The 23,929-nt window shown below is 41.3% G+C and overlaps 1 protein-coding gene and 1 non-coding gene across 2 annotated transcripts; one reads left to right on the top strand and one right to left on the bottom strand.

Annotated features, from left to right (window-relative positions):
- Positions 1-940: 940 nt before the first annotated feature.
- LOC136610092 (olfactory receptor 5AP2-like) lies at positions 941-13,892 on the bottom strand. Its single transcript, XM_066589356.1, has 4 exons — positions 13,803-13,892; positions 9,887-9,964; positions 8,200-8,241; positions 941-1,864 (listed from the first exon to the last, which is right to left on the bottom strand). Exons 1-4 carry the CDS (start codon positions 13,890-13,892, stop codon positions 941-943), a joined length of 1,134 nt encoding a protein of 377 aa, XP_066445453.1.
- Positions 13,893-14,206: 314 nt separating this feature from the next.
- Positions 14,207-14,278, top strand: TRNAD-GUC (transfer RNA aspartic acid (anticodon GUC)). The gene has a single exon. It is a non-coding gene; the product is annotated as a tRNA-Asp (tRNA).
- The last annotated feature ends 9,651 nt before the right edge of the window (positions 14,279-23,929 follow it).

The raw sequence follows: 23,929 nt of genomic DNA, 5'->3' as shown, positions 1-23,929 counted from the left end.
TCAGAAGAGATGAAACGTAAGCTTTTTAAACTTTTTTTTTTACTTTTTCAAACTTTTTTTTTACACCTTTTTTTTTACTTTAAATGATCACTGTTATCCGTTGGATAACAGTGATCATGTCCCCGGTGATATCCCTATGCTCCTGGCTACACATGGTAGCCAGGAGCAGAGGGATTTTAAATTTCCCAGGGCCTGAGACCCTCTGTGCATGCGCCCGATGATTGACATCGGGCGCGCATGCGCAGAAGGGGACTTCAGGTCCCGGAAGACCGGGACATTGCGGAGGACTCAGGGTGAGTATTTTCGGATCCATGAGGGGAGGTGAAGTTAACTTTATTTTAACTTTTTAAAAACTTTTGGATAGCGGCGATCACGGGCCCGGGGACATCTCCTGGTTCCTGGCTACCTTCAAGAGCCGGGAGCCAGGAGATTTTAAACTTACCGGGGCTCCCGGCCTTCTGCGCATGCGCATGACATCATTCGTCTGGCGCGCATGCGCAGAACAGCGGCGACAGGTCCCGGAGGACACCTTCACCGCGGGACACCTGGGAGAAGGCGAGTAAGTAATTTCAGCTGCCCTGATGCATCCGATCCATCAGGGCAGCTGAATCTTTAACTTTTTTAACTTTTTTTTTAACTTTATTGCGATAGCGCTGATCGCATTGCCGGGGGGGACTGCCCACAGCCCAGGATGAAAGCTCCATGCTGCCGGCTACCTGTGGGCACCGACAGCATGCAGCTGTCACGTCCTCAGCTAAGAGGGCATTAATCCAAAGAGGATGTATGTTTTTACATCCTCTAGGATTAAAGCCCACTTAGGGAGGACGTAAAAAGGCCATAGGGCCGTCACTAAGGGGTTAATTGATGTGATTAATAACGAAAGCAAAAAAGTTTGCAAAGCAACAAACATAATCTAAAATATCTACAAAACAACAAAAATCTATGGACTAATAATACTTGTTTTCCTACAGACATTAAAGGCTTTTGTCCGCTTCAGTGCGAGTTTCATTTCTCGATTTCGTAAACTGTATATAAGGGGGTTCAGCATGGGAATAACCAGTGTGTAAACTACTGACACAATTTTGTCTTGTTCCAAGGAATGTACAGAACTCGGACTTACATACATGAAGATACCTGTGCTGTAGTATAGAATCACACAGATGAAGTGAGAGCCACAAGTGGAGAAGGCTTTATGCCTTCCTTTAGAAGAGTTACTCCTAAATACAGCATGTAAAATGAAAACATAGGAGATTACAATGACAATAATGGAAGTGACAGTAACAGAAGATGCAAAAATAGACAGAATTAACTCATTGACAGTAGTGTCAGAACAGGACAGTTTCAGTAGAGGTGGAATGTCACAAAAGAAATGGCGAATGTGATGTGAGCCACAGAAGGAAAGTCGAAAAGTACAACATGTCTGTATTAGGGAATGAAGAAAACCGGCCACATAGGATCCACTTGGTAACTGAAGACACTTCATCCTGGTCATGTTCTTCAGGTAAAGGAGGGGATTACATATTGCTGCATAGCGATCAAAGGCCATAGCTGCAAGTAGAAAACACTCAGTACTGCCAAAGGCAACAAAGAAATACATTTGGCATGCACACCCAATATACGATATGCTTTTCTCCACCGTAACTAAATCTATCAACATTTTCGGTGTGATGCCTGAAGAGTAACAAAGATCAATGAAGGCCAGGTTGGAAAGGAAAAAATACATTGGACTGTGCAGGTGAGTATCTGTGACTATAAGCAGCATGATTCCCAGGTTCCCAGCAACAGTGATTAGATACATGGACGTGAACACCGGGAAGAGAACAATTTGAACATTTTCTTGTTCACTAAATCCTAGAAGTGTAAAAGCTTTGCCTGAGGATTCATTATACACATGATGACCTGTAAAATAAATCAAACTGTATTATCAATACTATTGAAACCACCTCCAATACAATTGACACCATAGAAAAGACATGGATATACAACTGCTATTTTTTCAGCACAACTTTAAAAATTCTTCTATTGAAGTTACACCTGCCATGATTTATCCTATTCTTTCTGGTTCATGAATGGAATGCCAGAACAATAGTGTAAACCAGCATTTACACAGACAGCACAGTAGAAGGGAGTCAACAGGGTAAAAAGAGGAATGCAGCTGCATAATGCTTGTATGTTCATATGTAGCTATTTGTTGCAGACATTTCAGCAGCTTCATAGATCTGAATGGTGTTTGTTATAAACCATGCACATGAACAGAACAAACTAAAACACAAACAATGAAATTAGGTGGGGGCAGATCAAAAGCAATGTCAGAAAATAATATTTAATTGAACGAGTAGTAGATTGTTGTTGCTTCGAACAATAATCCAGAATATGTGGTTGGAAAATCAACAGTGGGTTTTTAAGTGGTTACTATGCCTGTGCAGGCTGTGGGAACACCGACCTAGATAATCGCAACCTAAATAGAAAGCTGGATAGGAAAGAAGGGGTTTGGAATGTGCATACACGCTAGACACCACCAACTACATAAACCAGAATTTCCATACAAACAAGAACAGATGCCAAAATACTTACCAATGTACTACAACACCCAGACAGAGGGAAATATCTAATAAATTAGTATGCACAAGGTATCCGTTTGTATTTTGTCCAAAATACATAAGCTCACAAGCGCAGGTCAAGGGTAAGCTAACAAGGCAACTACAACCCTAAAAAGGGATTCCTGCCTACAATAGGGGGGATCAGCCCAATAGGGATGGCCCTAGGCTGGAACCTAGTGGCCTAACTCACCCTAGATGGTAACAGGCAGGAACACCAAACAAGGGAAATACGACATACAATCAACCACATCTGCAGCAATGTGCTCCTGGAAACCCATAGAACTACAGGTCCCAGGAACACAATGTGACAGTACCCCCCACCCCTTTAAAAAAGGTGCCTCTGTACCCTTAGGGTATAAAAAAAAGCTAATCCTCCAAACTGACACAACATCGTATGGGACTTATCCGTACAGGCCAAGTATAGACGCAACAATGTCACAACCAGAGCGAGTATACTATCGTACCCCAGTTCGGAACTATTGTGTTTCACACAAATGGCCTCAGTCACAATAGACTGCACTATAATGAGTGTCCAAACCCAAAGGGTACACAAAGGGAGAAGAAAACAGGTAACATCAAGCAAGGGTCTAGTGCAAAACTAAGACTGTTTATTCTGTTACATCTGTGCAGGCCATGGGAACAACGACCTACATGAACACAACCCAAATAGAAGACTGGAAAGGAAAGAGGGAGGTTGGAACGCTGGACATCAACATCAACATAAACCAGAACGTGCATACAAATAATTACAACAGATACCAAAATACTTACCAATGTACTACAACACCCATACAGATGGAAATATCAATACATTTGTACATACAAGATGTTGTTTTGTATTTTAGCCAGATTACATAAGCTCACAAACCCACGTCAAGGGTCCTTGTTGTCTTGTGATTCCCTACTGTATCAAGACTACTAAATCCCTCAAAAGGGATGGCCCCAGCTTAGAACCTAGGGGCCTGGCTTACCCTAGATGGTAACAGGCAGGAATACAAGATGGGAAATACAGTATACACACTGAACAGGACTGTTCTTACCTGAACACCTACAAACAGAAATTGTTCAAGCAGCAAGACGCTGTTCAAATCAACAAATAGACTAGAGAATGTGGCCCAGAACTTCATGCATACAACTTACAGTAAAACAGATCATGCATGACTCCAAGCATCAGAGTTCTGACAGGTAAATGGCAAATGGATAAATGACCAGCACCTTCTAGTTAGAAGGGCTGGTATTTATGTGCACAAGACCAATGATGATTGGCTGGCTGATTGTTGACCTGACTGGCTAATGGTGTGGAGTTCTCCAGCCGCTAAATCAACCACATCTGTAGCAGTGTGCTCCTAGAAACCCATAGAACTACAGGTCCCAGGAGCACAATGTGACAGTGGTTTTCCAACCAAGACACAGAATAAGTGATAAATGTATGATTACTGGGGGACCGATTGCATGGAACCCCCTTGGGGTCAGTAGAATAGTGCAACTTGAGTGCCCCTAGTAAATGGAGCAGCAGTGAGCATGCATGGTCACTGTTCCAGTCACTGTCTAGGGAGATAGCTGAGTGATGCATTCAGCTATCTCCCTCAATTGCATAGAAGTGCATGAATCAGTGGTCACTCATGTGCACCACCGCCAGATTTACTAGTAAGATTCACACAGAACGGTTGTTGATCCTGGGATTATTCCGATTGCCAGATTGGAGTTAGAAAAATAATTTTTTTCCCCCTTAAATTGGGAAAATTGACCTCTACCTCATTGTTCTTTTTTTGCCTTCCTCTGGATCAACATTGGGGGTTAATGGACTGAACTGCATGTACATGAATTTACATACTATGTTACTATGTTAGATAAGGTGATGAATAATTTTGGTGGATAAACCCCTTTTTAGGTTTGTCAGAGACAAACATATACCTACCCTAAGGTAATACTCATTGGGGAAACGCGTGTGAAATTGATGACAGTGATGTGAATTTACGATGACAGGACTTTACAGTGGACAGCCTGAGGGTTTCACTGCTGTGTTGTCTTTTAAGCCTAAATTGGATAGGATTTTTTTACAGAGGTAGAAGGGATGGGCTGCTTTGTGCAGCGGATTACTTCAAGATATATTTTGAAAAAGATGGAGGTGTATATGATAGAGGTTGGCAGACCCAATGTATTAATGGAGAAATACATAGTAAAGAAAAAAAATATCTGGACCATGTTAACCAGTAGAAAGAAAATATAGAAACTGAGAATCCCCAGTAGTTGAGAACTTTTAATGGCTAACTGAAAAGATGATGATAAAAATCCCAGATTTAGGGAAAAAAATTATTTTCCATATCCCCCCCTCCCCCACTCGGGTAAGTGCTTTACTCGAGTTACTACTTATTCTGCACTGCTTATGTATGGCTGGTCCATTACCCTAAGCGCGACCTAATTTTTAATTATTCTTTTTGTTACACCTGTTTTGCCTAGGTCCAATATGGTTCCTGGTTTGACAGTGAACGCTATAATGTGGCCTTTTTTAATTTCTTCAACTATTAGAAGCTTGCTATTCTCTCCAACAACAACAGTAACATTTTCTTGCAACCAGAAAAATAAATTTATAATACATATCTATTCAGAATGATCATGGACAAGATAAAAATTCTCAACATACATCAGGATTTCAAGATCCCAGGTCTACGTCAATATGGTCTACTTAATTGTATGCACCAAGTGTCCTACCGGGGGTTAATTTGGGTGAAACAGGACAGAAACTCAGCAGAGAATAAAAGAATAAAGGACAGATATACCTGTGCAAAAGCATTATTGTAGCCCTGACCACAAGATCACATACAGTATATGTTATTGGTATTAAATGGTCATTTCAAAAATCGAAGAGATAGGAGAGTCGGGGAATACAAATTATTGACAACTGTTGATGCTCTCAGAGCAGAAATGAATGTATCACATGGATTTACGTTATTCTACATCACTTAAGAAATGCGTCCCTCAGGGCATCACAATCATGAAATAAATCTATTAGCTATGAACCGTTCCAAATATTTACTGCCCCAACTGTTTACTCTATCCTTATACTGATGGTTGGGTAAGAATATGTGAATCCAGATTTAATTAAGCCATTCCAGATTAACCTAAGTATTTTCAAAAGCTTCATATTTGTCATCATTTTTTCAGTTTGCCATTAAAAAGTGTCAGCTACTGAAGAATCTAATTTTTGAGAAATTAATATATGAAAGGAATTAAATCATTAGTTGAAAGTTAATGATGAGGCGTGCAGCAGTTACTTCTTGCTTGGTTTAAAGTGTAGATGCGGAAACCAAAGCATGATTGTTCTAAGTAAGAGAAACCAATAATCTTGTAGATATGATACCTTGCGGAGAGTCAATCACTTTTGACTGACCATTGTTAAGTCCATCCATGTTCATAACTGACTATGAATTGCTTTTTTTCTGTAATTTAATGTCTTGTTCTTGGAGTAATTCCTCAGTTCCCTGAACAATATATGTGTCTTCTTAGCTGTAAAATACTTCATTGTATGCAACACAAGCCTATTTATATTTAAACTGAATATATCCTTTCTTAAACCTTTGTATTTACTCCTGGGGATAAATTAGCTTGTGTATGGATAGCATGATACATTGTTAAAATGTTGAAAAGAGGTTAATTATCATTGTCTCTAATGTAGAGAAATCACTCTGAGAGCTTTATTTCCCATGTGATTCCGATTTTCAACTGTAAGTCACTGAAGGCAGCAGAAACACCAAAAAAACAAAATTGGGAATCACAGAAATAAGGTCCATGTCAAAATATAAATTTATGAGAATATAACACTTTTATGAGAACTCTCCCTATTGTTTGGAGTGGATGCCCGTGAGCTATGGAGTTTTAATATTAACCATAGCTATGTGGGTTGTTTTTATATGTGTGTCTTGTCTTTTCAGCCAATTATTTTATTATATATCTATTAAAAGCTATATTTTAACAGGGACCTTATTTCTGGGATTCCCTGTTTTCAAACGTTGTTAAAAATCTAATAAATAACATGCTTACTAGGACTTGCCATAAAACTGTGTGTGAATGCTATACGAGGAGGTGCTGATAAGTATTGTGTCCTACCCAGAAAAAATGGAGCTAGGAAGCTGTAAATTGCAGGGTGTACTTGTCTATTTGTCTATATTCAATGATGCAAAAATCAACTTCCTATGATTGTAACTTATCTTTTTTTCTGGCCCAAAATGAACATGGCAGCATCTCCATAGTGTGGAAGAGCATAGGACCATAATCAAGTTCCTGTTAAACAGATCCATGATGAAATGTCACAAACATTGGGTGACAGCGGCCCTTCATATGCAACAGTTAAACGTTTGGTTGTAAAATTTAAAATTTGCTCTTTCTGTGTTGAAAGTGAGAAACCCGTTGGAAGACCTGTCTCCATCTCCTTGCCTGCAAATGTGAAAGCCATCCATTACAAGATCATGGAGGACCACCGAATATTAGCCAAAAGTATTGCTACATATCTGAGGATATCATGTGAGAGTTAGTGCCATTATCCACAATGACTTGGGAATGAGAAAGCTTACAGCCAAGTGGATCCTGAAACGTTTGACAGCTGAACAGAAGAGGAGACGTGTGGAGGCAGCGGTGGCTGTTTATGATCCAGAGACAAAGGAACAGTCTAAGGAATGGAGGCACAGTGGTTCCCCCAGGCAAAAGAAGGCCCGTGTGCAAAGGTCAGCGCAGAAGCAAATGGCAACCATTTTTTGGAAAAAGGATGGGGTTTTGCTCGTGGACTACCTCCTAAAATGGTCAACCATGATTGCCAGATATTACTATTCGTTATTGACAAAGTTGAGGCAAAATATTCAGGAAAAACATTGAGGAAAGCACTCCAAAAGTTGTCATCCAGGTGCATGACAATGCCCCGTCACACACTGCAGGCGCCAGTATTGCAAAAAAATAACCTCATTAGGCTTTCAACTGATGCCTCATTCACCCCATTTGCCCGACCTGGCTCCATCTGATTACCATCTGTTCCCCAATCTCAAAAAACATCTAAAGGGACAACGGTTTAGGAGTAGAGATGAGCGAACGTACTCGTTACGAGTACTTACGCACCCGAGCACCGCCATTTTCGAGTACAGCGGTACTCGCGCGTAAAGATTCGGGGGGTGCCGTGGCGGCACGGGGGGGAGCAGTGGGGAGTGGAGGGGGAGGGAGAGAGAGAGGGCTCCCCCCTGTTCCCCGCTGCTCCCCCCCGCACCGCCGCGCCTCTCCCCGCCCCCCGGCGCCCCCCGAATCTTTACGCCCGAGTACTGAAGTACTCGAAAATGGCGGTACTCGGGTGCGTAAGTACTCATTACGAGTACGTTCGCTCATCTCTATTTAGGAGTGTTTGGGAGGCAACATGCTGCAAATGATTGGTTTGGCCAGCAGTCGGAAGACTTCTATTTGCAGGTACTTACAAAGTTGCAGGAAAGATTTCACAAGGGCATTGACAGCCTGGGGGAATATGTAGAATAGTGTGGTAGTTTCAGCTATCTAGCTCAATATTTTATGGGTAAGGCTCAATACTTATCAGTACCCCTTCGAACATATATGTTTAGACTACTTCTGGCAATTCTGACTGATTTCCTTGAAATATTTTCTTGATCTAAAAGCTTCTTCAGATAACCGTATTTGCACATGTTTTTGTGCATGTAAGATCATGTATGTAAATTCGTTTTGCAGCTGTATACTGCACTATTTAGGTATGGGTATTACTACAGGGGAAGGCAGGCCCGAGCTGAAATTTTGGACCAGGGCCACTGAGCCTTTAGTTACTGTGCACAACTGAGCAATGGAGCCTGGAATTTATTCAGTTGTGCCCTGAAAGCCAATGGGTGTTCCCTCCATTATAGGCCTAGCCATGTGTCCTGTAAGTAGATTGGGACTACAATGGGGGTATTGCTGAACACGGAAGAACTAGTGCTATAACATTTGGGGTGCATCTCCCCAGTTCTTTCTGTTTGAAACAAAGAAAACTGTTATGAAAGTGACATATTTGTGAAAAAAATGAAATTTTGTTTATTTTTCACCTGTTTATAATAATTTTTGCAAAAAACTGTGGGGTCAGAATGCTCAGTACAAACCTAGATAAATGGTCTAGATTTCAAAATGAGGTCATTTGTGGTGGGCGTTCTATCATTTTGGCAGCTTGATGGCTCTACAAGTGAGCAATGGGGCCTGGAAGTTTTTCAGTTGTGCCCTGAAAGCCAAAGGGTGTTCCCTCCATTACAGGCCTAGCCGTGTGTCCAGTAAGCAGATTGGGGCTACAATTGGGGTATTGCTGAACATAGAAGAACTTGTGCTATAAACTTTGGGGTGCGTCTCCCCAGTTTTCCCTATTTGAAAGGCCTAACACTGGTTTTATAAATACACTTACTTCAAATAAAAGGGCTTAATCACGATAACGGATTCTCTTTGCTAGTCGCTTGTACTCCTTTTCTGGGGCGTCTCTTGTTACTGTCCAACAGTTGTCCGCAAGCAGAGAAGCATTTCATTTTCCATGATTTCTTTTTACCAGAGGATCATGCTGGACATTTTTCTCTCCAGATTTTCATTTGGGACTTTTATGTTATAGTGAGAAGACCTATCCCAACTGTCCCACTGACAGCAGTACTTGGTGTATCCCTGCATGCTCAACAGTATTGTAATGACCCTAACTTAAATGGGCTACATCTTAGAGCCAAGAGCTAACTCAAAGTTTTCAACGTCATTTTCATTTCTTCCATGATGGAATGATTAAGAAATACCTATTCTCTCAAGTTACAAAGATTTTCACTGTTGACCAGTGTAATCTTTCAAATGACTGAAAGATTAAAAGATTTAGCAATCTATTTGCATAAAGTGTTAATGGTTTTTAATGGCCATTAACACTTTATCATCTTCATTTGCATTTAAAGGACATCTACAATTTGTTTTCAGAGCCCAACTTGTGTTTAAACACACACCCAGCTGTGCAAATAGCTGCTTGCACATTCCAGCTGCCTGCACATGTTTTCCTTGTGGATAGTGTAAACAGGCCGCAGGGAGAACATCCTGCAGTCTTTTGAAAGATGCACAAAATACTATAAGGACTGTGGATGTGGAACCATTATGTCAACCTACTGGGTAGGTGAGGATCCGATCCAGCATGGCTGACTGGCAACCCCAGTATGGGAAGTAAGATACTAGATGAACAGCCCCATATATGGATGGAAACTAGGGAAGGTATCTTGCCCTGAACTGATAACCAGGAAAGGGAGACCATAGCATACAAGCGGAGCACTCATCCCGATAAGGATGACTTCACAGTCTTCCTCTAGGCGCTGACTTATCCTGGCGGGCCAGAACACCTATAAGACAAAAGATAGAACAACACTGGGGAGTACAGAAACAAAGGAGGAACAAGCGGACAAGGATAAACAGAGAAGCGGACAATGGGAACAACAGATCACAGAACAGAAGCAGAACGCAAGGTAGCAAGGTAACTGCCGAAGCAGAAGCTGGACAGGACGTGATGGGAACAAAACTCTCAACAACACTGCAGCAAGCTCTGAAAGGCCCAGGGCAGCTATATAGGACAGTGATTAGAAAAGGAGCATCAGCTAAACAGGAGACCAGAAGCTATTAAACCTAGGAGTGCTGGAAGAAAGTGCTGAACACATGCGCAGGAGGACCTAGGAGTGCTGGAAGAAAGTGCTGAACACATGCGCAGGAGGCAGGGAGCCCAGGAAACCTAAAGTCTCCTTGCTCCCGGCGACCAACGGTTCCCGAGAGCCTGGAGTAGTGAGTGGTCCCCAGTCACATGATAAAAAAAATAGCGATCTACCTTAGGCCGGTCCCACATGACCAGATAGGAATTACGGATTCCGCATGCGTCTGATCCGCAGTAATATACAGATCAATCGCATTGGATTACACAATTCCGCTCACATTAGTGGGTCGGAATTGTGTAATCGTCTCGCAGAAAAGAGAAAACAGCAGGTTTTATTTTACCGCGGATATCTGCAACATAGAGCCCATTGTGCTCTATGGTGCTGGATATACCGGCAGCCCATACGTATCTACATTGTAGACCGGCTGCTGGTACCCGTGTTATCGCTAAGCGACGGCGCGGGAAATAAAAACAAAAAAAAGGTGTACTGCGCATGACTGCCTGTGTGAGTACGCAGTTATGCGCAGTACATTACGTGTCCGTATGCAGTGTCACGACCGGGCTCACAGCTGGGATCCACTGCGGGCCCCCACAAGCAGATTTCACTTACGGCCGTGTGAACCCGGCGTTATTCAGATCACTACTTGTAGTCCGTAATTTACAAGAAGCCCCGGGAACGCTCGCCTTCTTGCAGTTCCAGGAGCAGCTTGTTGAGCGCCTTCTGTGTGAGATCGCCACACCTCCGCAAGCTTACGGAGACTCAACGCCACTTTTTAGGCTGGGTTCACACTGGGCAGATTCCGGACAGAAATCTCGTGGTTTGGCCGCAGCGAAGAACCGCGAGATTTCTGCCGGGAATCTTAGCCGCGGGTTTTGAAGCGCCCTGGCCGCTCGCTTTTCTGCTGCGGCCGGCGCTTTCATAGAGGAGAGCGCGGCCGCAGCAGAAGAAAAAAAAATGAACATGCTGCGGCCGGAGAATCCGCAGCGCCAGCTTTGCCACGGCGGTTTTGCCATCTCGTGTGAAATCTCATCCACATGGCTGGCGAAGCCAAGGATTAGCGGCCGCAGGCGGATTTGCTGCAGCGAAATTCTGGACGGAATTTCCGCGGCAAATCCGCCTAGTGTGAAACCAGCCTTACACTCGATCCTTGGCACTGAGGTCAGAAGTACCCCACAAAAAGCAAGAGAGGTTTTATTGCCCGATGTACCCATCCCAACCAGGCCCCCATAATTGCCTGTGTCTTAAAAAAAAACACACATTTTACATTATTACTTTTATCTGAGATTTGGGGAAGGCCAAAAAGGGCGCGGAGTGTGGGGGGTGGGATTATTTTTAGGGAGTCAATTTTTTTTCCCGCACAAGTGAGCAATGGGGCCTGGAATTTATTCAGTTGTGCCCTGCAATGCAACGGGTGTTCCCTGCATTATAGGTCTAGCCATGTGTCCTGTAAGTAGATTAGGGCCACAATGAGTATGTTTCTGAATACGGGACAAACAAGGGTATCCATTTTGGGGTGAATGTCTTCATTCCTATGTACACTGTACAAAAAAGACTGTTTTGAAATTGTCAGAATTGCCAAAAAAACGAAAATCGTAACTTTTTCCTTCTGCTTTGCTTAGATTCATTCAAATACTGTGGGGTCAAAATATGCAATATACCCCTAGATGAATTCATTAAGGGGTCTACTTTTCAAAGTGGGGTCATTTGTGGGGGTTCTTTTTCGTTTTGGCTGCTCAATGGCTCTACAATTGGGCAACGGGGCCTGGAATTTATTCAGTTGTACCCTGAAATCCAACGGGTGTTCCTTCCATTATGGGCCTAGCCATGTGTCCTGTAAGTAGATTAGGGCTACTATGGGTATGTTTATGAATACGGCACAAACAGGGGTATCCATTTTGGGGTGGAAGTCTTCATTCATATGTGTGTTGTACAAAAAAAAACAGTTTTTAAATTGACACAATTGCCAAAAAAATGAAAATCGTAAGTTTTTCCTACTGCTTTGCTTAGATTTATTTAAAAATTGTAGGGTGAAAATTCTCAGCAGACCCCTAGATGAATTCATTAAGGGGTCTAGTTTGCAAAATGGGGTCATTTGTGGGTATTTTCTATGGTTTTGGTCGCTTAACAGCTCTACAAGTGGGTAATGGGGCATAAAAGGCCTTCAAGCAAAATTTCTGTTCGGAAAGCCACCGACTACTCTTTTCATTTTGGGCCCCTTCATGCATCCAAACATATGATTAGGGCCATAATGGGTATGTCTCTGAATACGGGAGAAACAGGGGTATCCATTTTGGGGTGCAAGGCTTCATTCATATGTGTGCTGTACAAAAAAAGCTGCTTTTAAAATGACATGATTGTCAAAAAAACGAAACTCACAATTTTTTACTTCTGCTTTGCTTAAATTCATTCAAAAACTGTGGGGTCAAAATGGGCAGTACACCCCTAGATAAATTCGTTAAGGGGTCTAGTTTTCAAAATGGGGTCATTTGTGTTTTTTTTTTAATGGTTTTGGCCACTCAAGAGCTCTACAAGTGTGCTATGGGGCCTAAAAGACCTTCAAGCAAAATTTCTGTTCTGAAAGCTACCGACTACTCCTTTCATTTTGGGCCCTGTTGTGCATCCAGACATAAGATTAGGGCCACATAAGATGTGCGTTTTTATGCGGACCGATGTTGCGCATGAAAAAAAAATCACAGCATGTCCTATTTTGGTTCATATTTATGGACCGAAATCACAGATGAAAGTCTATGGGAACGTAAAAAACAAACTGTAGTGAACATGAATGTGACGCGCTTGTGCGCTGTGGTTTTTTATGCCTGTTGCCAGGAGGTAATGAAAACAAAAAAGGGACATCAAGTGGGCCTACTTGTGATTTTTTTTTTACACGTGTAAAAAATGGATGGCACATGAACGTAAAACCAACACACATAAGCAACAAAAACACGTGCACACAAAATGCAATCCGCTTTTCACAAACCGAAAATTGCGTACACATAACTGTTTATATCTTCATTGTACAAGGGATATTTATTTGCAGCTCATCCTCACTACTGGGTTTATAGGGCTACTGGTGAAGCCGGGCTCAGGCGGCCATAATTGCACGCCACCAATCACCATGTACTATCTTGGCATGTATGAACATATAATACGCACCAAGATAGTACAGACTGCGATTTTTCTTGCGTGCAATATCCACATGATTTATTTTAGCAGTAACATGGTCACCTATGGAAGATGGTGCAGCATATTCGACGTGCAAAACCCTGCGCAGAATACGCTTTACTAACATATTGCATATAATAGGATAATATTTTTGCCTACTAATCAAAATTTTAAATACTAAAAAAAAATCCTTAAGTAACAAAAGAATGTGGGAAAATAAACAAATAGTACAAAAATAATGTAGCATGTGGCTATGTGTATAACACAGGGCAACAAATACATAATAATATATTTAAAGCGCATTGTAAACACATTTTTGGTACTGGTTTTACCAGAATTCTATCAGCATTACAAAAATTAAAAAATCTCTCACCATTCCAGCAACCTGCACAAAAAGTGTCTTCCAATATTCTGCAGTGTGAAAAACAGACGAGTTAATACTTGCGCCTTTGTTTTCCACCATTTTTGAGAGAAGTGTGACTGTCGGCTCCATACACTTTTTCTAAGGAGCCTTGAAATGCTACTTAGAAAAGTACAAATTTGGATAAAAACAAGGTGAAATACAGCAAAGTTAAATATAAAGTAGGAACTTAAAAGGACTAAAGAGGAAGCTCCACAATTGATCACTTCTGAAGTGATTGGATGCGTACAAGGAAATGATTATCTACCACTAGGTGGCAGCATTGCACTTCATTCATACATCCTAAACACTAGCACGCAGAACTGTGCTAACTATGTCTATATGTGCAGTAGTGTAAGGAGAGGGTGTATAGTAGTTCCTCGTTAGTATAGTGGTAAGTATCCCCGCCTGTCACGCGGGAGACCGGGGTTCGATTCCCCGACGGGGAGGCTTGACAAATTTTTTTTTTTATAGAAATTTGTATTTCTTTATTCAATCTCATAGATCTTGAAAATTAGCTGCTACAGACAGTAGTTACTTGATTTACGATGAACTTTCCTGTAGTATATGCATAGACTATGAGATTAATTTTACATCCACATTGGCTAAATGAAGTATGTATGTACATATACTGCTTACAGTCCTTATAATTCCCTTACAATATGATGGAATCATCTATTTCTATGCATTGAGTTGTGTGGGTGATAGATCTCTTACAGTATATTTAAGTAGTCTATTCTTTTTTATGTTGGAAAGCCTTCTCACGTTGCATGCAATGGGTGAAAATAAATCTGAAATGATTCATCTTTGTCAATTTTCTTAACATGATAAAAACATGGCAATTTAACCCCTCAGTGACAAAGCCTGTTTGCGCCTTTATAACCAACAAATTTTATAGTTTTTTTTAAATCGTCGCACTCCAGGAGCCATAAAATGTAACTTTTTCCATTGAAAAAGCCATATGAGAGTTTGTTTTTTGCAGGACAGGCTGTATTTTTAATGACATCATTTTGGGGTACAAATAGTGTATTGTATAACTTGTATTAGTTTTTTATGGGGCTTGAGGGAAAAAATAAATTCTGAGATTTTTTTTTTGGATTTAAATTTTACAGCGTTTTCTGCCAAATAAAAAATGTAACATTACTCTCTAGTTCAGCACAATTCCGGAAATACCAAGTTTATACGTTTTGGTTTTTTTTGCTTTTGTACATAAAACTTTTTTTGTTTAAAGATTTGGCTTTGTGTCGCTGCATTTCAATAGCCATAACATTTTTATTTTTCCTTTGCTAAAGCTCTATGGGCGCTTGTTTTTTGCAACTTTTTAACACTTTAAAAAAAATAAAATATATATAAATATTGTTTATCAATGCATTCAAAGACCCCTAACATCTTTTTAAACGGTGCTATGTGTGATTTTTTTGTTTTTTTCCGGGATAAGTTGTACTTTTAAATGATACCATTTGTTGCTCTGTATAACGTTTTAAACACATTTTTTTGTAAGGCACAACAGGCAAACTTTGCTATTTTCACCGTTTTTTGTATTTGCTTTTTCCATGACATGCTCTGGGGGGATTAAATAACATACTAACGTTTATTCACTGGGTCTTTTGATTTATTTATTTTTTTAAAATCCTTTTTAAACCTTTTATTTTTGTCCCACTAGGGGACCTGAAGATCACCATATTTTATCATTATTCTAACACACTACTATACTTCAGTATAGTAGTGTATTAGAAAGCCTATGAAGCTGGCAGACCCAGAAGCCATATTCAATCGTCTGGGTTCCGTAGCAACCCACAGGGCCCCTGATATCACACTGCGGGAGTCCGATGAGTGAAAAAGCGAGCACCCTCCCTCTGTCAGCCTTTTAAATGCGGTGATCACACTGACCATGGCATGTAAAGGGTTACAGAGAGGATCCGTGGTTTCTTCAGTCCCTGCTCTTAGAACAGGGGCCAGGCTGTCATCTGACAGTCGAGGACCCTCTCCCCTTTTGCCTCCCCAAAGGGTGCATGGTCTAAGTGTGAGACTATGTCCCAAAAATTGGGCCAAATCTTGACAAAATATTTGGCAAAAACTAAGCTAACTAATACCGTAGGTGGTATAAAGACAAACTAGACAGTCTAAAGTTTCAACAGATTTATCATTCAGCTGAGCCACTATAATAATTCAATACATGCAGCATATAATCAGGTAGTTTGACCCCTTTTGAATATACAGTAGTCATCGTCTATTACCGAGTCAGTCCAGATTGGCAAGTAAATGACGGAGGCAGCCTGCTAGTATTGAAATTGCTTCATAGATGGCTGCTCAAGGTATAAACTCAAGGCAGCTGCCAGAATGATTGAAAGTTGGTCCGTGAGCAGCAATTATCCACTGAACATAAAATACCACATCTGTGATTTTCTATCAGACTTAATTCCACATTTCCTGCCCTTACTCCTCATGTATTTACATTGTTGTTTCCATGGTATTCATTATTGCACACAGTCATGTTCTTTGCTATTGTTATGATGGTTAGTATAAGGCCGTCTTCTCATGCAGTGGAAAGTGAATTTTTTTCTTTTGTCAAAGTATGGGGGTTTATATACTCGAGCAAAGCTTAATGGCATTCCAAATAACACTGCAAGTGGTAATATCATGCTAAACATCATGCCTTCAGACTTGCATTGGTCCATGGTGGTTTTACTACTACTGGTTTCTTACACTTAAAAATGAAATCCAAATAACAATGGCAGAACTTGTTTTTTTTACATCCAAATGATGGCATTAAAAAATATAATTTATCTCGCACAAAAAAAGCCCTCATACGGCTAAGTCAATGGAAAAATATTTTAAAAAGTTATGGGCCTAGGAATGAGACGACGAAAAAAAGGTGCAAAACAGGCTTCGTCATCAAAGGGATTATAATGTGAATGAATAAAACCCCCCATAGTTTGACAGAAATTATAACCACACCATAGGTGACATTGCAAAATAAAAACTTACTGATCTAATAGAAAAAAAATTCTCTTTCTTATAGTAGCAGTAAGAAAAAAATTTAAGCTGACTCTTTTTTTTATAATTAAGCTTGAAAAGTGGCAACTTTTATAATTTTTGTAAACAATGACATATTTGATGGATTACTGTGAAGTGCCTGTAGGTCTTCAGGGACTGAAAATTCACCAGAATAGTGACTACCACTAGTATAATACATGGTATACATATCATGTTTGTATCACCTTTTGGGTAGATGCTACCACAGAGAATAACAGATTTTGAGGCACCCTTTGAGCAAAGTATTTAAGTTAGCTTTGGAACTAAAATGAAAAGGAAAAATCCTATATATAGTATGGGTAGCCAACCCCAAATACCTGAGTGGGTAAACTTTAGATAAAAAATACTGGAATGGTTAAAACTAGAGATGAGCGAGCGTACTCGTCCGAGCTTGATGCTCATTCGAGTATTAGGGTACTCGAGATGCTCGTTACTCGAGACGAGCACCATGCGGTGTTCGAGTCACTTCCATTTTCTTCCCAGAAAAGTTTGCGCCCTTTTCTGGCCAATAGAAACACAGGGAAGGCATTGCAACTTCCTCCTGTGAAGTTCCAGCCCTATCCCCCCCCCCCCCCCGCAGTGAGGGGCTGGGGAGATCAGGTGCCACCCGAGTATATAAACTGGGGCCGGCCGCGGCTCGCCACAGATGCACGGTGAGAGACATTAGGGAAAGTCCCGTCCTGCTGTAGCTGCTATAGGGAGAGTGTTAGGCTGTTATCTTCATTTTTAAGAACCCCAACGGTCCTTCTTAGGGCCACATCTGACCGTGTGCAGTACTGTTGAGGCTGCTTTTAGCAGTTTTGCACTTTTTTTTGTTTTTTTTGTATATCGGGGGTGCAGACCATAGTGTCCTCAGTCTGTAGTCATTTTACTGAGTATAGGGGCAGTACTGGTGAGGCAGGGACAGTGGTACAGGGAAAGAGATATACTGGCTATATAGGCAGTGGGCTTTTTCAAAAAAATTGGAAAAAAAAATCTTTGGGCTGCCTGTGACCATGTTCAGTTTACTGCGTGTCTGCTGGGGGTAGTAGTGGCTCACTATTACCCAGCTAGGTGTTACTGCAGCCTTGCGCATAATTTTTTCTGGCTGCACTGTGCTTTCAATAACCACAGTCATCCTCCAACAGGGAAATCCATATACAGGCTATATAGGCAGTGGGCTTTTTCTCAAAAATTGGAAAAAAATACTATATTTGGGCTGCCTGTGACCGTCTTCAGTTTACTGCGTGTGTGCTGGGGGTAGTAGTCGCTCATTATTATCCAGCTAAGCCTGTGACCGTCTACAGTTTACTGCGTGTCTGCTGGGGGTAGTAGTCGCTCATTAATACCCAGCCTTGTGCTCTCCCTATACTGCTGCTTCAGAATTGTTACTGGGGCCTGTCTTGACTGCTACATTACTGAAATGGAACTAATACTGTGCTCCCCCTATACTGCTGCTAGTGATATGTTACTGGGGCCTGTCTAGACTGCTACTACTACTGAAATGGAACTAATACTGTGCTTCCCCTATACTGCTGCTTTGGAATTGTTACTGGGGCCTGTCTTGACTGCTACTATTACTGAAATTGGCGGTTGGGCAGCATGTTACCCAGGAGAAGTGGCAGCAGAGTGTCATGCAGGCAGTGATTGTGCTTTGTTGGAGGTAGTGTGGTGCTTAGCTAAGGTATGCCTTGCTAATGAGGGTTTTTCAGAAATTAAAATTGTTGGGGGGGGGGGGCCACTCTTGCCGCTATTGTGGCTTAATAGTAGGACCTGTGAACTTGAGATGCAGCCCAACATGTAGCCCCTCGCCTGCCCTATCCGTTTCTGTGTCATTCCCATCACTATCTTGAATTTCCCAGATTTTCACAAATGAAAACCTTAGCGGAGCATAGGTCCCATACAAAAAGCTCGGGTCGCCCATTAACTTCAATGGGGTTCATTACTCGAAACGAACCCTCGAGCATCGCGGGAAGTTCGACTCGAGTAACGAGTACCCGAGCATTTTGGTGCTCACTCATCTCTAGTTAAAACAATTGGGTATACATGAGATTGATTTTTGCCAAACCTCTCTGTTAATTTATAAAAACCAGCATACATACACATTTTGAAGTGAAACCTAAGGGTGAAACGTGCACGTCGGGGCGCAGGAATTTCCAGATCCTCGGTTACGTGGTAACACTACTACCGGTATATGCATGACACTGAGATTGGAACCTATTGTAGGTTTATATAAGCATGATTTTGTTTGAGAACATCTTATATGTGTGACCTGAGGTGATGTATTTCCCTTGTACCGATGCTGCATTTACTTTATGTTCTGTTTTTTAAATGTTTTTATTATATTTGTAATTCTCAATAAACATGTTTTTAATGAAAAATTTCTGCAGTCCTGTCTTGGACACTTATTTTTTTGGGTTTGTTACACGCTTCAAGGTCAGCAGACCTCTTCCTTTGTACTTGCTGGAGACACGTTACACATATTAAAATAGCCATTATCAGAGTGAAGGAAAAAATTGAAATGGATATGATGTAAAAGCAATGATATATGCGGAACTTAAATCCTAATGATAGTTATAGGTATACAGGTGAAGATGAAATTATAGATATGAAGAGCAAGACAAAAAAAATGAGTAATCTTTGTTTTAAAAATCTGCAGTTTATAATAAATACCTGATAGGCTGACAATAAAATTATTTCATTACCATTTTACATGAATGCATAATAAATCTGTATATAAAGGTTGTAGATGAATTAATTTAAAAAATCTGCAGGATGTGAATCAAAGCAATTAATTCATTGGTTATATGACAGAAAATTGGTCAGTTAAAACATTTTTATTATAACAATATGCTTAAAGTATTGATTTAAAAAAAAAAGACAAAATAAACTGAAATGTGCTACTTGTTCAAAAGAAATCATTATACGTATCATATAAAAGAATAATGCAATAACAATAATTCCACCAGAACCACACTTCATATTTAGAAGAGCAAGATCTTGTCTAGCACCGAGCCAGCTGAGGCAACTCAAAAAATGTCAAAAGATTATCCAACATTTCTTCCCAGACAGAGAGGCAGCAAGTGCTGTTCAAATATTATGAACAAAACGACTAGTTTGGCCCAATGTCCACGGGCGGATTTTAATTATAAAATCTGCGCGAGTCTCCTGTGCGGGAGATCCGCACCTTTAGCCACCCATAGGGAAGCATTAGCATCCACAAGGCAATTTATTGCATGTGGATGTGACTTTTTCCCGGCGTGCGGAGCGCACACACTTGAAGACATAGCAGCATGCTCCATTTTTCTGCGGATCCCGCGGGACTGCTTCCATTGAAGTCAATGGAAGCTGTCTGCTTCCATGGCACAGCCACAGATGTCACAGTGGTTGTGTTGCAGATCCGCGGGAAAGCAGGAGATTTTTAAATAAATTTTAAAAATTGCACTGCGCATGCATCAGGCATATCACCGGTGTGCCCAGACGCATCAGTCGTGCTGAAGAAAGAAGATCCAGCCGGCCCTGAGGAGACCTGCACTGGATATGGACAAGTAAGAAATTGTCTTTTTTGGACTATTCCTGCGGGCATGGCTGAATCCCGCTGTGGGATTCAGCACATGGATCCGTGCGTGTAAGTGGACATTGGGCCTTTCACTAGCTACACTATGAATAAAAATTACCAGATTAAAACCTTTCTAAACTGTTCCTGTGACTTTGTTATTCATATGCTACAGTGTCCGTGTTGCCTGCATGTAAAACGTGAAAAAATGGATACCTGTTTAGAATAATCCAGATTTCTGTTGCACAATGGTGATGGGAGGCTCAAAATTTGGCACATGCAGCATGAATTAATGAAGAATTAGTACAGTTCTGAGGTCAAAGAAGGTCCATCGTGTTACTAGATGGAGGTAGATAGATAGATAATCTTTATATACAGGGTGATTTGAAAATAAGGCCCACTCTGACCCAAAAGAAATACAAGTAGGATACTTTGTCAAGCACTTATATGGTACTTTCCTCAATATCTGCAACCATTTTTGAGTTATGGATAATGTCATACTGAGTATTAATAAAGCTGTTAATGGTGAATTATATGGTACAGAATACACTAATCGCATATCTTCTCAGGTACCAGAAGATACCAGTAACAACCCAGGACAGAATTGAGATAATTTTGATGGTCGGTAACAGGAGTTCATGGAAGGTTGCCAAGACTTTAATCAAGAACACCCAGGAAGACAGCCAGTAAATGCTCGAGCTGTCAGGAAACTGATTCAGAAGTTCAGGAAAACCGGTATTGTCCAGGACAGAGAACTGGTAATTCGAGCAATGTTTGCGACTCGTGCATCCCACATTTGTAATGCCCATTGACAGAATTTACATAACTTCTGTTGTAGCTGCAGTTTGCATGGGTGGCACATGTGTGTCTTGGGGATGCTTACCACAGTTGGTTGACTCACACAATGTTTCAATGCCAGTCTCTTGGTGCTTTCATGTTTTCCAGTCCATTTGTATATGGGCCTCACTTATCAAAATTGTCTTTGTAATATAAACTGTCTTGGTTATCTATAGCAACCAATCAGAATTCAGCTTTCATTTCTCAAACTGTTTTGGGATCGGAGCGTAAGACGCTACTCTGACCCCAGACTCTCGTAACCGCAGATGCAGCTCCTTTTGATTTTAATGAGAACTACACCTGCGGTTACAAGAGTGGCCATTACACAAGTGTTGGAGTTAACTGCTTCCACTCTGTACCCAAGCGGCAGAACCCAGACGATCAACTATTGATGACCTATCCTGAGGATAGATAATCATTAGAGATGAGCGAGCACCAAAATGCTCGAGTGCTCGTTACTCGAGTCGAACTTTCAGTGATGCTCGAGAGTTTGTTTCCAGTAACGAACCCCATTGAAGTCAATGGGCGACTCGAGCATTTTTGTATATGACTGGTGCTCCGCTAAGGTTTTCATTTGTGAAAATCTTAGCAAATCACCAAAGTCATGTAAAAAACACAGAAATTGATAGGGCAGGCGAGGAGCAACATGCAGGGCTGCATTTCTGGCTCCGAGGTCTCACTATTAAGCCACAATAGTGGCAAGAGTGAGACAACCCCCCCCCCCTGTCAGCATAACGATCGTTCTCCTCTGCCACAGCTGTTACAGCTGTGGCAGAGAAGAATGATGTTAGCCCATTGAATTCAATGGGGCCGCCAATACAGCCGGCTCCATTGAAAGCAATGGGCTGCCGGCGAGCACGGGATGAATTTTCAGGAAGGGCTTAAAAATATAAGCCCTTACCTGAAAATCATCCTAAAATGTGTAAAAAAAAAATAAAAAATTATGTCAGCATTAAGATCGTTCTCCTCTGCCACAGCTGTAACAGCTGTGGCAGAGAAGAACGATGTTAGCCCATTGAATTCAATGGAGCCGGCAATACAGCCGGCTCCATTGAAAGCAATGGGCTGCCGGCGAGCGCGGGATGAATTTTCGGGAAGGGCTTAAAAATATAAGCCCTTACCTGAAAAAGAAAGATTTTAGTGTAAAAAAGAATAAAAATGCAGACATTCTCTTCAATGGAGCCGCTGCTGCCGGCGACTCCATTGAAGACAATGGTCCGCTGGCACACCTGAATTCTTTTTCAGGGAAGGGCTTTACATATAAGCCATTCCCTGGAAATGAATTAAAAGTGATTTAAAAAACAAAAAAAATAGATATTCACCTCCCTTCTGCTGCCGGGGCACAGCACGTCTTCTCCTGCTGTCCCCTGCACTGTGGTGCTGAACTGCTGTCATGCAGCTGAGAGCTGCGCTGAGCCAATCAGAGGCAGCATTCACTCACCCATTCATGAATTCATAAATGGGTGTGAGTGAGATCTGCCTCTGATTGGTCAGGCTGTGACCAATCAGAGGCAGCTCATTCAGCAGGCGGGGATTTAAAATCCCCGGCTGCTGAATACTACAGAGAGCAGTTCAGGAGAACTGCCGGCGGCGGCGGCTGAACTCCGTCTGCCGGGACCGGGTGAGTATATATATTTTTTTTATTTTTACACATTTCAGGATGAATTGCAGGGAAGGGCTTATATATTTAAGCCCTTCCCGAAAATTCATCCCGCGCTCGCCGGCAGCCCATTGCTTTCAATGGAGCCGGCTGTATTGCCGGCTCCATTGAATTCAATGGGCTAACATGGTTCTGCCGGGACAAGGTGAGTATATATTTTTTTTTACTTTTTACACATTTTAGGATGATTTTCAGGTAAGAGCTTATATTTTTAAGCCCTTCCCGAAAATTCATCCCGTACTAGCCGGCAGCCCATTGCTTTCAATGGAGCCGGCTGTATTGCCGGCTCCATTGAATTCAATGGTCAGTGCTCGTTTAATCCATACGAGCACCGCGTGGTGCTCGTCTCGAGTAACGAGCATCTCGAGCACCCTAATACTCGAACGAGCATCAAGCTCGGACGAGTATGCTCGCTCATCTCTAATAATCATCAGTATTTTCCTGGAAAACCCCTTTAGCCCTCTTGACGGCACAATCAATATTCCTGTTTTCATTATTTTTATCCCTACTTTAAAAAAATAGGTTTTTTTTATCTTACCGTTGGCATAGCCACATGAGGGTTTGTCTTGTTTTTGTTTTTTTTCAAGATAAGTTGCATTTTTCAATGGTACCATTCAATGTACTGAAAATCTTTCTTAAAATTTCTAAATGAGATGAAATAGAGAAAAATGCAATTGCATCATTTTTTTGGAGGGGGGAAGGGTATTCACTTTTTCGGTGTATACAGTCTGGTAAAAATGACTCTGTTGGCCAGAAGGATTATGGAAAAACTGATTTTATATAGCTTTTATTATGTTTTACTGCTTTAAAAAAACAAAACCAAATGAATTTATCTGTCACCATATTCTGACACACATAGCTTTATTATTCCTCCGTTAATGGAGTTGTAATAAGGCGTGTTTTTTTTTACATCTTGAGCAAAGGGGTTAAAGGAGTTGTCCAGGACTCACAATTGATGGCCTATCATAGCCAATCAGCATAATAAATGGGACACATATTACTCACTGGAGTACTGTGGCCCTGTCCTTGTAT

The sequence above is a fragment of the Eleutherodactylus coqui genome, chromosome 2 (genome assembly GCF_035609145.1).
Source record: "Eleutherodactylus coqui strain aEleCoq1 chromosome 2, aEleCoq1.hap1, whole genome shotgun sequence".
Lineage (NCBI taxonomy): Eukaryota > Metazoa > Chordata > Amphibia > Anura > Eleutherodactylidae > Eleutherodactylus > Eleutherodactylus coqui.
The sequence above is the reverse complement of the archived record's forward strand: the minus strand, read 5'-3'. Positions and strand labels throughout refer to the sequence as shown.

Coding starts and splice junctions, on each gene's coding strand:
- LOC136610092 (XM_066589356.1), bottom strand. CDS start 13,892: ATGGTGGAAAACAAAGGCGCAAGTATTAACTCGTCTGTTTTTCACACT. Junction 9,965..13,802: donor TTGTGCAGGTTGCTGGAATG/GTGAGAGATTTT, acceptor TTTGTCTTATAG/GTGTTCTGGCCCGCCAGGAT. Junction 8,242..9,886: donor TCGGGATGAGTGCTCCGCTT/GTATGCTATGGT, acceptor AGAAGCTTTTAG/ATCAAGAAAATATTTCAAGG.